Source organism: Myotis yumanensis, unplaced genomic scaffold (genome assembly GCF_028538775.1).
Source record: "Myotis yumanensis isolate MYYU_CA2020_CCGP unplaced genomic scaffold, mMyoYum1.0.hap1 SCAF_3, whole genome shotgun sequence".
NCBI lineage: Eukaryota > Metazoa > Chordata > Mammalia > Chiroptera > Vespertilionidae > Myotis > Myotis yumanensis.
This window is the reverse complement of record NW_027223754.1, coordinates 200,974,845-200,990,586: the sequence shown is the minus strand read 5'-3', so window position 1 is coordinate 200,990,586 and position 15,742 is coordinate 200,974,845. Positions and strand designations below refer to the sequence as shown.

The 15,742-nt window shown below is 47.1% G+C and overlaps 2 protein-coding genes across 4 annotated transcripts; one reads left to right on the top strand and one right to left on the bottom strand.

The window, feature by feature from the left end:
* The first annotated feature begins 84 nt into the window (after positions 1–84).
* UQCC6 (ubiquinol-cytochrome c reductase complex assembly factor 6) lies at positions 85–11,212 on the top strand. 3 transcript variants are annotated; one of them, XM_070410933.1, is made up of 3 exons: positions 85–111; positions 8,914–9,031; positions 11,047–11,212. In XM_070410933.1, the coding sequence occupies exons 2-3, from the start codon at positions 8,924–8,926 to the stop codon at positions 11,140–11,142; spliced, it is 204 nt and encodes a 67-aa protein (XP_070267034.1). In that variant the 5' UTR covers positions 85–111; positions 8,914–8,923; the 3' UTR covers positions 11,143–11,212. The 3 variants fall into 3 exon arrangements, with proteins under 3 accessions (XP_070267034.1, XP_070267033.1, XP_070267032.1); XM_070410932.1 differs by lacking the exon at positions 85–111 and adding an exon at positions 8,453–8,549; XM_070410931.1 differs by lacking the exon at positions 85–111 and adding an exon at positions 8,488–8,597.
* LOC139007467 (small ribosomal subunit protein eS27-like) lies at positions 10,379–10,660 on the bottom strand. Its single transcript, XM_070410930.1, has one exon. It carries the CDS (start codon positions 10,658–10,660, stop codon positions 10,424–10,426), a length of 237 nt encoding a protein of 78 aa, XP_070267031.1. The 3' UTR covers positions 10,379–10,423.
* Positions 11,213–15,742: the final 4,530 nt, after the last annotated feature.

Genomic DNA, 15,742 nt, shown 5'->3' with positions numbered 1-15,742 from the left:
TAGCGCCCCTCCCCCCCCAGCGCAAACCCCTCTTTTGCGGGGCGCTTCCGGCTGCGCCTAGCCAAATCCCAGGACTTGTGAAGGTCACGTGTCGCTGGACAGCCCAATCAGGTTGGTCCCCCTCTGGGCCTCTGCTGGCCGCTTGGCCTTTCGGGAAGGGTGGAGGACAAGAATGGAGGAGGGGGAGCGCGCTGCTGACGTAGGCTCCTGTCCCCCTTCACCCCCGCGCTTCGGTGGTGGGCGGTGATGGGGGTGAGTGGGTGAGGATGTCTTCTGGGGGCGCTGGGTAGGTGGGGCTGTTATGCTTGTCAGTCAGGATTATCCGGGCCTTTCCACCCCAAATGTTATCCTGATTAAAAACTGGTTTGCATTCATTATCAAGCGTGATGTGGGAGAAAGAAGAGTCTATGGAATCAAAGAACCTGGGAGGCCAGCCTCTGTACTATCTTGGACTTCCGGTTCCTAATCTGTACATTGAGGTGATTGTAAAATTGCTTTGTGAAATGTAAAACTTGACATAAATCGTTGTCTGGTTTACTTTGGATATATAAAAATATTACTCTTTGAAGTCTATAGTAGATGCCATTCAGGCATCACGTTTTCTTTATAACCTTCCAGACTACTCCTGTGTTGTAGTGTTTTGTTTTCTCAATGGCTCTTACAGCTAGTTTTTGTCTCATTATTTCTCAAGTTGTCACTAGTGTTTGTACAAGGACTTCATTAAATAACCCTTAATGGAGATAGCTTTTCATCTTTCTCTAGTTTGCATAATGAAAAATATGGCTGCTGTATTGGTTAGCTTTCCCTAGTTAAGCTGTGGTAACAGACGACCCCAAAATCCCAGTGGTTTACAGAAACCAAGGTTTATTTCTCACTAACGTAACATGTGGGCTGGGAGATGGCTGTGGCTCTGTGAGTCATGTGGCTTCTTCATTCTGGGATCCAAGAAAAGGGCTTTCATGAGTAAATACACATTAATTTGTATTATGTCAATTGTTTAAAACTTTTAATATTTTGAAACTTTTCAGAACTTTTATCAATACTGTGTCCCTTAATAGGTCCTATTCAGAACCTGACTCATGGTAGGTATACTTAAACCCTGACAATTGATTTTTTTTGTCTTCTTCTTTTGATAATGCAAGTGCCTAACATAAGCTTTAATTGCCAAGGCATTGTTTCAAACAGGCATCCACTTCATAGACTGGCTATCTAGAATAAATACATTGCCAGACACACACACACACACACACTGCCAGGCACACACTGCCAGACACACACATGCATGCACACATTGCCAGACACATATACACACACACTGCCAGGTGCACACACACACTGCCAGGCACATACACACACACTGCCAGGTGCACACACACACTGCCAGGTGCACACACACACTGCCAGGCACATACACACACACTGCCAGGTGCACACACACACACACACTGCCAGGCACATACACACACTGCCAGGCATATGCACACACACGTGCACACACACACACTGCCAGGCATACACACACACACACACACACACACACTCTGCCAGGCATACGCACACACACGCACACACAGGCACACTGCCAGGCACACACACACACACACTGCCAGGCATACACACACACTGCCAGGCATACACACACTCACACTGCCAGGCACACACACACACACACTGCCAGGCACACACACACACACTGCCAGGCATACACACACACACACAGACACACTGCCAGACACATACACACATAAATGTAGATTAAAGAGCCAGGCCGCCTCTCCTAACTGAGGCTCCTTTGTTTTAGGAATCTTGGTTGAGTTCAATAAATGACCATTTGGACTACTTGGTGTTTTTCCTTTTCCAGTGCTTTAATTTCCGCTCTTTTGTTTTAAATCCACTGATAGTGAACTCTGAAACCCTCGGCTTCCCACCCTTGACCCCAATAAAGCAGACCCCAGGCCCATGCACATGCATGCTCACACTCTCTCTACTGCAACCTCACTGTGGGGCCCCAGTGAGGTCTTATAAATAATAAACTAGTGTCTTTTCAACATTTCTGTTGGGGTTGCCAAAGGAGGCTAAAAGTAGTAAGGGATTATAAATTTATTAGGTTATCTGGAGTCCAGATGGGCTGAACCCCAAAATGGCGCCAGCACCTAGGGATGGGGAGTCAGAGGTTTTAAAGGACTCTAGGTGGGCTTTTTTGGCAGGGAACTCTCTGGGTGGGTCTGGATCCTGGGAAAGTCCGGAAGGGAAAGATAATAGGTTTAGCAAGTGGAATGTGGTCTTAGCAGATGGAATGTGGTCTTAGCAAGTGGAATGTGGTCTAAGTGAAAGGGAATGTGGGTTGTGAAGTCAAAAGGTCAGTTCCTAGGGGAGGGGATATCAATTCAGTTATTTGATCAGTCCTAACAGTTTCCTGATGGTTATTGCTGAGGTGTCTTGCAACCATAATAAGAACCATAAGAGCTGCCCTAGCTGGTTCGGCTCAGTGGCTAAAGCGTTGGCCTGAGGACTGGGGGGTCACGGGTTTGATTCTGGTCAAGGGCATATGCCCAGGTTGCAGGCATGATCCCCAATAGGGGGCGTGCAGGAGGCAGCCAATGATTCTCTTTCATCATTAATGTTTCTATCTTCCTCTCCCTTCCTCTCTGAAATCAAGAAAATATATATATAAGCCTAAGCAACCATTATGACTGAACGACCGGAACAACCGATTGACCGGTCTCTATGACATGCAGTCTGGGACCCCTCACTCCTTACTGCCCGCCTGCTCATTGCTCCTTACCACTCAGCTCGCTGCTCCTTAGTGCTGTCCTGGAGGCGGGAGAGGCTCCCGCCACCACCGTTGCACTCCCCAGCCGTGAGCCCAGCTTCTGGGTGAGCAGTGCTCCCCGTGTGGGAGTGCACTGACCACCAGGGGGCAGCTCCTGCGTTGAGCGTCTGCCCCCTGGTGGTCAGTGCATATCACAGCGACTGGTCATTCGGGTCATTCTGCTGGAAAAGGTCGCTTAGGCTTTTATTATATATATATTAAATATATATATATCTACACTAATAAAAGAGAAACATGGTAATTGGCGTACGACCACTACCCTTTTCATTGGCTAATCAGTGAGTATATGCAAATTAACTGTCAGCCAAGATGGCGGCCGGCAGCCAGGCAGCTGGAAGCGAACATGAGGCTTGATTGCTTCAGTGACTATGGACTCCAACGTTCCCCGCCTCACTTTCTGGCCTCTCAGTTGCAACTCTAAGCAACTATCTACTATGTTGCAAATAAGAAAATAAACAAAAGCCCAGAAACCGGCTTTCAGTCAGCCGAGCTAAAGCTGGACCAGAATAAAAAAAAAAAAAAAAAAAGAAAACAAGGAGCGGTTGGAAGCTTCAGTCACTCGCTTCCGGAAAACAGCCCTCAGCCCCTCACCCAGACTGGCCAGGCACCCCAGTGGGGACCCCCACCCTGATCCAGGACACCCTTCAGGGCAAACCAGCCAGCCCCCACCCATGCACCAGGCCTCTATTCTATATAGTGAAAGGGTAATATGCCTCCCGGCACCGGGATCAGCGTGACAGGGGGCAGTGCCCAAAACCCCTGATCGCCCTGTGGCTCTGTGTGTGACAGGGGGCGGGGCCACAACCTCCCTATCTGCCCTGCTCTGTGCCTGATAGGGGGGAGCTCCCCAATCCCCTGATTGCCCTGCAGCTCTGTGTTTGACAGGGTGCAACGCACCAACCACCGCCCCCCCATGGGCCCTGCTCTGTGTGTGACAGGGTAGAGCCATAACCTCTCCATCGGCCCTGCCCCGAGTGTGACAGTGGCGGCGCCCCAACCCCCTGATCGGCCCTGCTCTGTGGGTGATAGAGGGTGGCGCCCCAACCCCCCTCCACGGGCCTTGCTCTGTGTGTGACAGGGTAGAGCCATAACCTCCCCATTGGCCCTGCCCTGAGTGTGACAGGGTGCAGTGCCCCAACCCCCTGATCCGCCCTGCTCTGTGTGTGACAGGGGGCGGTGCCCCAACTCCCCTATTGGCCCTACTCTGTGAGTGACAGCGGGGAGCTCCTCAACCCCCTGATCAGCCCTGCTCTGTGCGAGACAGGGTACAGAGCCCCAACACCCCTGATGGGCCCTGCTCTGTGCGAGACAGGGTACAGAGCCCCAACACCCCTGATGGGCCCTGCTCTGTGCGTGACAGGGGACAGCACCCCAACCCCCTGATGGGCCCTGCTCTGTGCGTGACAGGGGGTGGCGCCGCAACCTCCCCATCGACCCTGCCTTGAGTGTGACGGGGCGGTGCCCCAACCCCCCAATTGGCCCTACCCTGAGCGTGACTGAGGGTGGCATCACAACCTCCCCATCCGCCCTGCTCTGTGCATGATGGGGCGGCGCCCCAACTCCCCAATCAGCCCTGCTCTGAGCCTGACCAGGGGCTGCACTTAGGAATTGGGCCTGCCTTCTGCCACCCGGGAGCAGGCCTAAGCCAGCAGGTCGTTATCTCCCGAGGGGTCCCAGACTTTGAGAGGGCACAGGCCGGGCTGGGGGACCGCCCCGCCCCTCCCCCCCCCCCCCCCCCCGGCCCTGAGTGCACAAATTTTTGTGCACCGGGCCTCTAGTATATATATATATATACACTAGAGGCCTGGTGCATGAAATTCGTGCATGGGTGGGGTTCCTAGGCCTGGCTGGTGATCAGGGCCGATCGGGGCCTTCCTGCTGGCTGCCAGCTGCCAGCTGGGGCCTGCCGGCCACAGGGAGGGAGCAGGGATGGTTTGCCGGCCGCAGGAGGTTGGCTGTGGGAGTGCACTGACCACCAGGGGACAGCTCCTGCTTTGAGTGTCTGCCCCCTGGTGGTCAGTGTGCATCATAGCAACTGGTCTTTCCAGCGTTGCAGTTGCTTAGGCACATATCCTATCTAATAATAGACAAACATGGTAATTAACCATACCTCCGACACACTTCCCATTGGCTAATCAGGGCGATAGGCAAATTAACTGCCGACCAATATGGGGGCTGGCAACCAGGCAGCTGAAGCGAACAGGAGGCTTGCTTGCTCCAGTGAAAGAGGAAGCCAAGGTTCCCCGCCTGCCGCTGCTGGGCTCTGAGCTTGCACTCTAAGAAGCAATGTTGCAATTATAGAAGCTAAACAAACCCCATGCTTTCAGCCAGCCAGCCGAGCTGGAGTTGCAACAGTGTTTCAATTATATAACCCAAACAAACCCAGATACCTGCTTTCAGCAGCCGAGGCCTCAGAGCTGGAGCCAAGCCTCAGAGCTAAAGCCGGCTCTCAGTTCCAGTGACAGCCATAGAAGGTAAATAAATCCCAGAATAAAAAAAAAAATTTAAAAAGGAGAGGTTGGGAGCTTCAGTCACCTGCCAGCCTGAAAACGGCCCTCAGCCCCTCACCCAGGCTGGCCAGGCACCCCAGTGGGGACCCCCACCCTGAAGGGGGTGTGACCAGCTGCAAACAGCCATCATCCCCTCATCCAGGCTGGCCAGGCACCCAAGCGGGACCCCCACCCTGATCCAGGACACCCTTCAGGGCAAACCAGCCGGCCCCCACCTGTGCACCAGGCCTCTATCCTATATAGTAAAAGGGTAATATGCCTCCCAGCACCAGGATCAGCGGAGCAGCGAGGCCTCCTAGCACCGGGATCAGCAGAGCAGCGAGGCCTCACTACCCCTGTGTCAAGCGGAGCCGCGAGGCCTCCCAGCACGGGGATCAGCGGAGCAGCAAGGCCTCCTAGCACCGGGATCAGCTGAGCAGCGAGGCCTCACTGCCCCGGTGTCAAGCAGAGCCACAAGGCCTCCCATCACTGGGATCAGCAGAGCCGCAAGCCTCCTGGCCCCTGGAGCAGCATGACAGGGGGCAGCGCCCAAACCCCCTGATCGTCCTGCCGCTCTGTGTGTGACTGGGGGCGGGGCCACAACCTCCCTATCCGCCCTGCTCTGTTCGTGACAGGGAAAGGTGCCCCAACCCCCGGATCGGCCCTGCTCTGTGCCTGATAGGGGGGAGCTCCCCAACCCCCTGATCGGCCCTGCTCTGTGTGTGACAGGGTACGGCGCCCCAATCCCCCCATGGGCCCTGCTCTGTGTGTGACGGGGTGGAGCTGCAACCTCCCCATTGGCCCTGCCCTGAGTGTGTCAGGGGGGAGTGCCCCAACCCCCTGATCCGCCCTGCTCTGTGTGTGACAGGGGGTGGTGCCCCAACTCCCCTATCGGCCCTACTCTGTGCGTGACAGGGGGGAGCTCCCCAACCCCCTCATCGGCCCTGCTCTGTGTGTGACAGGGTACAGAGCCCCAACACCCCTGATGGGCCCTGCTCTGTGCATGACAGGGGGCAACGCCCCAACCCCCTGATCGGCCCTGCTCTGTGCGTGACAGGGGGTGGTGCCGCAACCTCCCCATTGACCCTGCCTTGAGTGTGATGGGGCGGCGCCCCAACCCCCCAATCGGCCCTACCCTGAGCGTGACTGGGGGTGGCATCGCAACCTCCCGATCCGCCCTGCTCTGTGCATGATGGGGCGGCGCCCCAACTCCCAATCAGCCCTGCTCTGAGCCCGACCAGGGGTTGCACCTAGGGATTGGGCCTGCCCTCTGCCACCTGGGAGCGGGCCTAAGCGAGCAAATTGTTATCTCCCGAGGGGTCCCAGACTATGAGAGGGCACAAATTTTTGTGCACTGGGCCTCTAGTATATATATATAGAGAGAGAGAGAGACAGACAGACAGACAGACAGACATATTCATATATCCATAAGGGCTGGTTCCATCACAACATTGGTTGTTGATAGGCTGAAACCAGTACAAAACAGTAGGTATACATTGAATATTTCCTGAATTAATGAATGAACAGGGTATCTTCTCTTTCTCTGATTTTTCTAACCCCCTAGGACAGTGATGGTGAACCTTTTGAGCTCGGTGTGTCAGCATTTTGAAAAATCCTAACTTAACTCTGGTGCCGTGTCACATATAGAAATTTTTTGATATTTGCAACCATAGTAAAACAAAGACTTATATTTTTGATATGTATTTTATATATTTAAATGCCATTTAACAAAGAAAAATCAACCAAAAAAATGAGTTTGCGTGTCACCTCTGACACGCATGTCATAGGTTCGCCATCACTGCCCTAGGATCACAGTCTAAGGAAATTTTTAAAGCAGTTGGCTTGCCTCACTGATTTCAGAAAGGTCATTCTAGTGACTAAGAGTATGTGTAAAGAGCTACAAACTTTTCTTAGGTTTTCACTCAGGAAGAGTTACCCTTGGGCAGCCAGGATCTCCTCCACTGTGGGGGGCTGCATCTTCAGGGTCTGCCAGCTCCATTCGTAACCCCAGCAGTCCAGGGGCCTCTGCTTCTCTGCTTAGTTCTGTCTTACAAAAGGAAGAGTTTACTGGGAGAGTTGTTGGGGCGCAGGACACTGAACTTGGGAATGGGGAAGCAATCCACAACGGGGCTCCTATTCTTCCTCTCCCTTTCAAGAACCTGGCAAGCTTGCTTACCCTGCTTACCCAGCGAAGGAGGCGATTTGGAGGGATTAGAAAGAGGCACAAGGAAACTTTTTGGTTGTGATAGATTTGTTCATTATTTTGATTGTAAGAATGGTTACATAGGTATACACATGGGTAAAACCTCATCAAATCGTATGCTTTAAATGTGTGGTTTATGTCAAATAGACCTCCCTAATTGTTTAAAAAGTGAGTATCATGATTCACCTTATACATACAACCCATAATCGTTCCGTATTGCCTTGCATTAACCTTTTGCTTCACATAAGTCAACCCATAACCAAAGCACAACCTAAAAATGCGTAAATATTGTCCATTTCGGGTTCCCTATCTCCCAGTAGCACCACAGCACGAGGGCATCGCTAGCTGCCTCGGTGTGGCTGTTTCAGTATCCAAGGACGCCGGGCACCAGCCGACAGGCTTCTGACTGCACTCACGCCTAAGCACTCGCTGCTCAGCGTGCCCGTCTCCCCTGGCCTGTGAAAGCTGGTTACTGTAACGCGAGCCGTTTGCGCATGTCACAGGACAAATGTAAAAGGTGGTTAACGGAACGCGAGCCGTTCGCGCGTGTCACAGGACAAATGTAAAAGGTGGTTAACGGAACGCGAGCCGTTCGCGCGTGTCACAGGACAAATGTAAAAGGTGGTTAATGGAACGCGAGCCGTTCGCGCGTGTCACAGGACAAACGTAAAAGGTGGTTAATGGAACGCGAGCCGTTCGCGCGTGTCACAGGACAAGCGATGACGGACTACAGCCAGAGCGACCCCACGTCTCCACATCCGCCAGGGAAACCCTACTGTAGGGAGAGGGACGAAGGGAGACAAAAGCCGGAGCCGGAAAGTTCTGGGATCGGTTTAGAAAACACTTCTGGTTCCGGCCCGAAGTCCCACTTCCGTCTGGGACACAAGCGCGCGGCTGTGTTCCCTGCTTTCCCGTCCGGCGGGGCCCCAGACCCCGCACTTTCCGTCCTGTCCGCAGGCCGTCCGCTCCGGCTCCGGAAGCCCCTTCCGCCGGTGCTCTGAGCCGCTGCGGGCCGTGCCCTCCGGTACGGTCTCTCTCTGTGCAGTCTCTCCCTGTGCCTTCTCCGTGGGCGGTACGGTCTCTCCCTGGGCCACCTGTGGGGCCAGTGGGGGTGCGGTCTGCAGTTCCTCTCCTGGGGTTTGAAGGGGCGCGGGGAAGCCACGTGGGGCGCCGTTCCCCTGCTCCCGCAGAGCTGCCTTTGGATTCCGAAGGCCCAGTCCCCAGCGCTAAGAAACCATTGAAAACTGGTCTCAGGCCTGAGGGGACGTACGCGCTCTCTCAGCGCCCTGGGGGCAGGGGGGGCAGGGGTGGGAGAGAACCCCGTGTTTCCCCACTCGGTTTAGTCGCGAGCTGGGAACCGAGCACCAACCTCTTTCCCTCCCCGCCAGCCCGCTGACCATGCCCGCGGGCGTGCCCTGGGCCACCTACCTGAAGATGTTCACCGCCAGCCTCCTGGCCATGTTCGCGGGGTCCCAAGTGGTGCACAGGTACTACCTGCCCGACCTGGTGAGTGCAGGAGGGCCCTGGGCTTCGCCCTCCATTCTCCCCACAAGAGCAAAAGGGATCTTAAAACGAACCAGCAGCGCTTCTGCCCTGGGCCTAAAACCCGATGATGGCGTCCAGTTGCATGGAGAGCAATGCCATGTCCTGCTCTTACACAGCCTGGCACCTGCCTGCCACTGGCCTTACCTAATACCATTTCCTCCCCTCTCCCCGTGTTGTAGCCACACCAGCTTCCTTGCTGCTTCTCAAGCTCATCAAGCCTCTTCCCATCTGAAGGCCTTGCCTTTTCTGTTCTTGGGAGCTTTTCTCCCAGATCTTGGCTTAGTTTCCTTCTTCAAAATGTCAAGTTTCTGCTTAGATATCTCCTCCATCTATGAGGATAGCTTCAGAAGGATTGCTCCTTTGCTATTCTCAGTCCTCCCTTTCTCCCTTTCCTAGAGCACTTGTCACAATTTGCAATTATTTTATTCCTTTGTCTCTACTTGTTTTTATTTTTGTTTCCTCCACTAGAATGTAAGGTCCACAAAAGCGTTGTTCCACAATACGATAACACTCTATAACCACTATGGTGGGTATTAATTAAAAAAACACACACCTTGCTAATGACGTGCTGGTGAGGATGTGGAGAACCTGGAACCCTCATACAGTGCTGCTAGGAGTGTAGAAGGGTGTAGCTGCTGTGGAAAAGTCTGACAGCTCCTCAGTTAAACACAGAGTTACCATATGACCCAGCTATTCTACTTCTAGAGAGAGATGAAGACATTTGTTCACACAAAAACTTGTACATGAATATTCATACAAGTATTATTTTATAAGAACCCAAAAGTGGAAACAATCCACATTGTCCATAAACTGATAAATGGACATATACAATGTGGTATACCCATATAATCGAACATTATTTGTTTCTAGAAGGAGATAAAGTACTTACATGTGGCAACATGGATGAACCTTAAAAACATGCTAAAGGAAAGAAACTGGTCACAAAAGCCTACATATCGTATAATCCATTTACATGAAATTTGTCCAGAATAGACAAATCTATTGAGCCAAAACTAGATTAACGGTTGTCCAGGGCAGTGGTGTGGATGTGGGAAAGCTTTGTGGGAATGGGAGTTACTGGTGATGGGTATGGGGTTTCTCTTGGGGGTGCAGTTCTAAAATTTATTGTGCTGATGCATGTACAACCTTATGAATCTACTACAGGCCATTAAATTTATACTTTAAATGGGTGAATGGTAGGTATGTGAATTATCTCACTAAAGTGGTTAAAAAAGTAATCTTCTCAGGCCTTTCCTGACCATCTTTTCTGAAGGTAGTTTTATTTATTTATTATTTATTTTCCAAAATGTGTTTATTGGGATGGTTTCCCACTCGTCTTGGTTCGAGGTGCGTTTAGTGCTGCTTCCTTCTGAAGGAGCATCCTTCTGTAAGCCTTGCTTTTCCTCCTGTTGGCTGACAGGGAACAGTGGAGCCACCAACCCACAAAACTGCCGTTGGTGCGTGGCTAAAGGCGGTGGTGATTTTATAGCATCTTGGGCATTTCACATCCATGAAGTAGGAATTGGGGCTCTGCACCAGGCGCTTCTCCTCCTCTGGAGAGGGGTGGAGGAGATCCTCAGTGAGAGGCATATTGTCGTGGGGAGGTCATCTCCGCTGGAAAGGCTGTGAAGGTAGTTTTATATTTTTTTTGCTCACTGCTTGATACAGGTGGAGAGTCAGTAAATAGCACAGGAGTAAATTTCCAAATATGGAAAGTTGTATTCAAATTTGTGATAGTGATGCAAACTCTCCCCCTCTAGAACTTAAAACCCAGCGTGGATAATAGAGTCATTAGGGTTAGAGAGGGACTTAGATCAACTGTGGGTTCTCAGGATACAGATTTATTGTTGAGTATCAAGGGACTTTGTTTTACTCTACCTGCTTTGAAGTCTTTCAGGTCACATTTAATTACAGTCTAAGAAAGCACTGGCATCTGTGTGTTTTTTTTTGTGTGTGTGTGTTTGTTTTTTAAATAGACAATACCTGAAATCCCACCAAAGCCTGGAGAACTCAAAACGGAGCTTTTGGGACTGAAAGAGAGGCAACACAACCCTCAAACTTCTCAGCAGTAGAAACCTCAAAATACAGCTCTGCCAAGAACTCTGTGAATAATAAGTCTTAAATATATGTTTTTAAAATTGATTGAGTCCAACTACTTGCACTTAAGCACCTAATACAATGCTAACTACAGGAGGAGGCACACAGAAGGTATTAACTGATGCATTGAGATTTATTTATGGTTTGACCAGTGTTTCTTGAAAACTGCCAAAGCATTCTTAAATGTGGTTTGATAGTCATTTAGCTGTGAATATCATATGAGATAGAGTATTTGCAATGAATCCTGCTCTTACAATTCATATATATATATATATATATATATATATATATATATATATACTCCCATGTTTATTGCAGTATTAGCCAAGGTACAAAAACAACCCCAAATCCCCATCAACAGATGAATGGATAAGAAAGATGTTGTACATATATATTCAGCCATATATTCAGCCATAAGAAAGGAGGGTATCCTGCCATTTGCAGCAACATGGATGGACCGTGAGCACATTATGCTAAATGTCATGAGTCAAACAGAAAGACAAGTATTGTTATGATATAACTTATGTATGGAATCTAAAAAAGTCATACCTATTAAAAGCAACAACAATGGAGAGTAAAATGGTGGTTAGCAGGGCCTGGGGAGTGGGGATAAGAGTGATGGTATTTAAGGGTACAAACTTGTGACAAGTAGTAAATAAGCCATAACGATCTAAAGCACAGTATAATGAATCTAAACCAGCGATTTTCAACCTTTATGACGCAAGAATTTTTAAAAACATGCAATACCTGACTATTTAGTCAGGGGCACTGACCTCTTTTCCCTTAGATTGTCAAAAAAATGACAACAGCCAACACAACAGTAGCCATCTGGTGTGACTGAATCAAAATTATATCTATTTTTAGAAAATTTTTTTATTTATTTGAGAGGAAGGAATAGGGAGAGATAGAAACATCAATGACGAGAGAGAATCATTGACCGGCCGCCACCACATCCCCAGTGGGGACCAAGTCTGCAGCCTGGGCATGTGCCCTGACTGGGAATTGAACCGTGACCTCCTGGTTTATAGGTCGACACTCAACCTCTGAGCCACACTGGCTAGTCATACTTATTTTTTTGTCAGATTGGCAAAAAGTATGATTTTTTTTTGGTGTGCCACAGAATTTTATTTATTAGATGAAAAAAGGTTAAAAATTGCTGATCTAGACAATATTATAATTATGTAGTATGATAAATATTGCTACAATGACAATCATGTTACAATATATAAATGTATCAAAGTAACACTTAAACAATGTTACGTGTCAATTTAATTAAAAAAAATAAATTTCAAACTAGTAAAGGTCACACTGATACATAATTTGCAGTCAATGTTGACAATTAACTACTAAAGAAAGTAGTCATTACAGGCTCCCCCTTGTAGAGTTCCCTTGATAGAAGGTTTAAGCTGAAACACTAAAATTCAACAGGAGAATCTCTCTCTCTGCCCCTAGACAAGATTAACCCTGTGTTCCTGGACTTGAATTCTAAAAAGATCCTAAGGAGTATGCTCCAGGAACATGCCCTCATGCTCCACAGGGTCTGAAAAAATACTAATTCCTCATCACACAATGGGTCCTTTTTTGAAGTTAGTTCTAAATTAAATTACCACAGCCTTAACACACCTTCACACAGCCATGTGGTTTGTGATTCAATAGTATACATAGACCTCCATGTGCAATCTCTGGAAACTGAAGTAGTTGTTCATGTAATTGTACAGCTTTATAAATAAAAGTAACAAAAGCAAATGACCTAGAGCTAGAAATACTCAAGTATCGTAGGATCTACCAATTTTAATATCTGCTGAATAGGGCAGACTGGAGTGGGTAGCTGAATTGTCTCCTAGTTTCCCTTTCCCTCCTTAGTAGCTGAATCAATGGGTATCTTTATAAACAAAGTTATGTTGCGTCAGTAAAGATTGTTTCCCAGGACTACATGTGAAATCAGTCATCTCTTTACTAGTCTTCTCTGTCCTGGTTGTAATTATACAAAACATCACCATATTTACATTTTAATTCACTAGCATCTTAGGGAACATATTTCACTACAAATAAAAGGTAGTTCTCTATTTAAGGAGGGTATTGGGGGGACAAATGGTGATGGACGGAGACTTGACTTGGGTGGTGAACACACGATAGTGTATAGATGATGTGCTATAGAATTGTGCACCTGAAATCTGTATAATTTTGTTAACCAGTGTCACCCCAGTAAATTTAATTTTTTTAAAAGTTAAGAAACATCTAGAAGAAATTACAAACAAGCATTCTAATCACAAAGCAGTGTAATAATGCAATGGATGCCTTTTTGACTGGAAATAACAACATTTAAAATGATGACCAAATGGATGCCAAATATACTCTAACAGGTGGAGGAGATGCTGGGAGAGTGGAGCTCTGGGTGAGGGCATGGAAGCGCCACACCCTTTGCCCATTCCTTACCCTTTAGTCCACAGGCCAATGCTCTATCCACTGAGCCAAACCAGCTAGGGTAAGCCTTGGGTCTTAACATGACCATTTTTCTTTTCTTTTCTTTTTTTTTGGGGGGGGGGTATTTTTGTAACTTCCTCAAATCTTTAGAAAGATCAGATTTGCTTTTCTTGTTCAATGATTCTAATCTGACATCATGTAGCTATAATCAGCATTTTTCTTAATTTGGGTGAAACCAGCTGTGGGTTTAGAAGTTGTCTGTATATTTCAAATGACTCTGTAATGCTCTCTGGTTAACAATGAATCAACAGAAGTTTTAGAATTAACATAATAAAAATGTCCATACTGCCCAAAACAATCTACAAACTCAGTACAATTCCTATCAAGATACCAATGATGTATTTCACAGAACTAGAACAAATATTCCAAAAATTTACATGGAATCATAAAAAGACCCCGAATAGCCACAATAATCCTGAGAAAGAACAAAATTAAGAGGAATCATGCTACCTGATATCAAACTATATTACAAAGCTATAGTAATCAAAACAGCATGGTACTGGCATAAAAACAGATATAGATCAATGGAACAGAATAGCCCAGAAACAAATCCACACCTTTATGGTCAATTAATATTTGACAAAAGAGGCAAGAACACACAATGGGGTAAAAGCAGTCTATTTAATAAATGGTGTTGGGAAAATCGGACAGATATGTACAAAAAAAATGAAACTAGACCACCTTCTTACACCACACGCAAGAATAAACTCAAAATGGATTAAAGACTTAAATGTAAGACTTGAAAACATAAAAATCCTAGAAGCAAACATAGGCAGTAAAATCTCAGACATTTCTCAGCAATATTTTTTCTGATATATCTCCTTGGGCAAGGAAAACAAAAGAAAAAAACAAATGGGACTGCCTTTGTAAAACAAATTTTTACACAGCAAAGGAAACCATCAACAAAATAGATAATCCACTGAATGGGAGAACATATTTGCCAATGATAACATCTGATAAGGGATTAATTTCCAAAATACATAAAGTACTAATACAACTCAACAAAGAAAGACAATGCAATTAAAAAATGGGCAAAGGACCTGAACAGACACTTCTCCAAAGAGCACATACTAGTACAAATGGCCAAGAGACATGAAAAAGTGTTCAATGTCACTAATCAGGAAGATGCAAATTAAAACGAGGTATCACCTCTCGCCTATCACAATGGTGACCAGTGTTGGTGGAAGATGTGGAGAAAAGAGGACCTTCATGTACTGTTAGTGGGAATGTGGACTGGTGCAGACACTGGAAAGCAGTAGTTACCTCAAAAAATTAAAAATGGAACTGCTTCATGATCCCACAACTCCATTTCTGAGAATATACCCAAGAAACCAGAAACACTAATTAAAAAAAAACATACGCACCCCAATATTCATTGCAGTATTTATAATAGCTAAGATTTGGAAGCAGCCCAGGTGTCTATCAGTAGATGAGTGGATAAGATGTGGTATACTACTTGGATGGAATACTACTTGGCTGTAAAAAAGTAGGAAATTTTACCTTTTGGGACAGCATGGATGGCCCTTGAGACTATGATGCTAAGTGAAACAAGCCAGTCAGAGAAAGACAAATACCATATGATTTCACTTACTTGTGGAATCTAATGAACAAAATAGCAACATACAGAAAACAGACTGCCAACTGTCGGACTGAAGGGGGTTTGAGGGCTTGGTGAAAAAGGTGAAGGGATTAAGCAGACAACAGGTATACTTGAAACCTACGTAATTTATTGTTACCCCCAATACATTCAATAAATTTTTAAAAAAAGAAAGTATTAAGTTGAAATATTTAAAGTGTGAACTTCTTTTGGTATTGTGTACATACATAAAAAATTCTAACAATTGTGACTTGGACTGTCACAATTTCTTTACCTCCAAATTTAGATTTATAGGGAAATTAGTAGTCTCGTATACCTTTCTCCATTTCCATGAGTACTCATGTTAAAATGGTACATATTACATATCAAAGCTACCAATTATACCCCAGACTTTATTGGGATTTGTTTTAATCTAGTTGCATTTAGTTGCCCTTGCTCCTTAAATTTGTGGCTATTTCTTTCCTTGGTTTTAACCTTAAAACTTAAAAAAAATG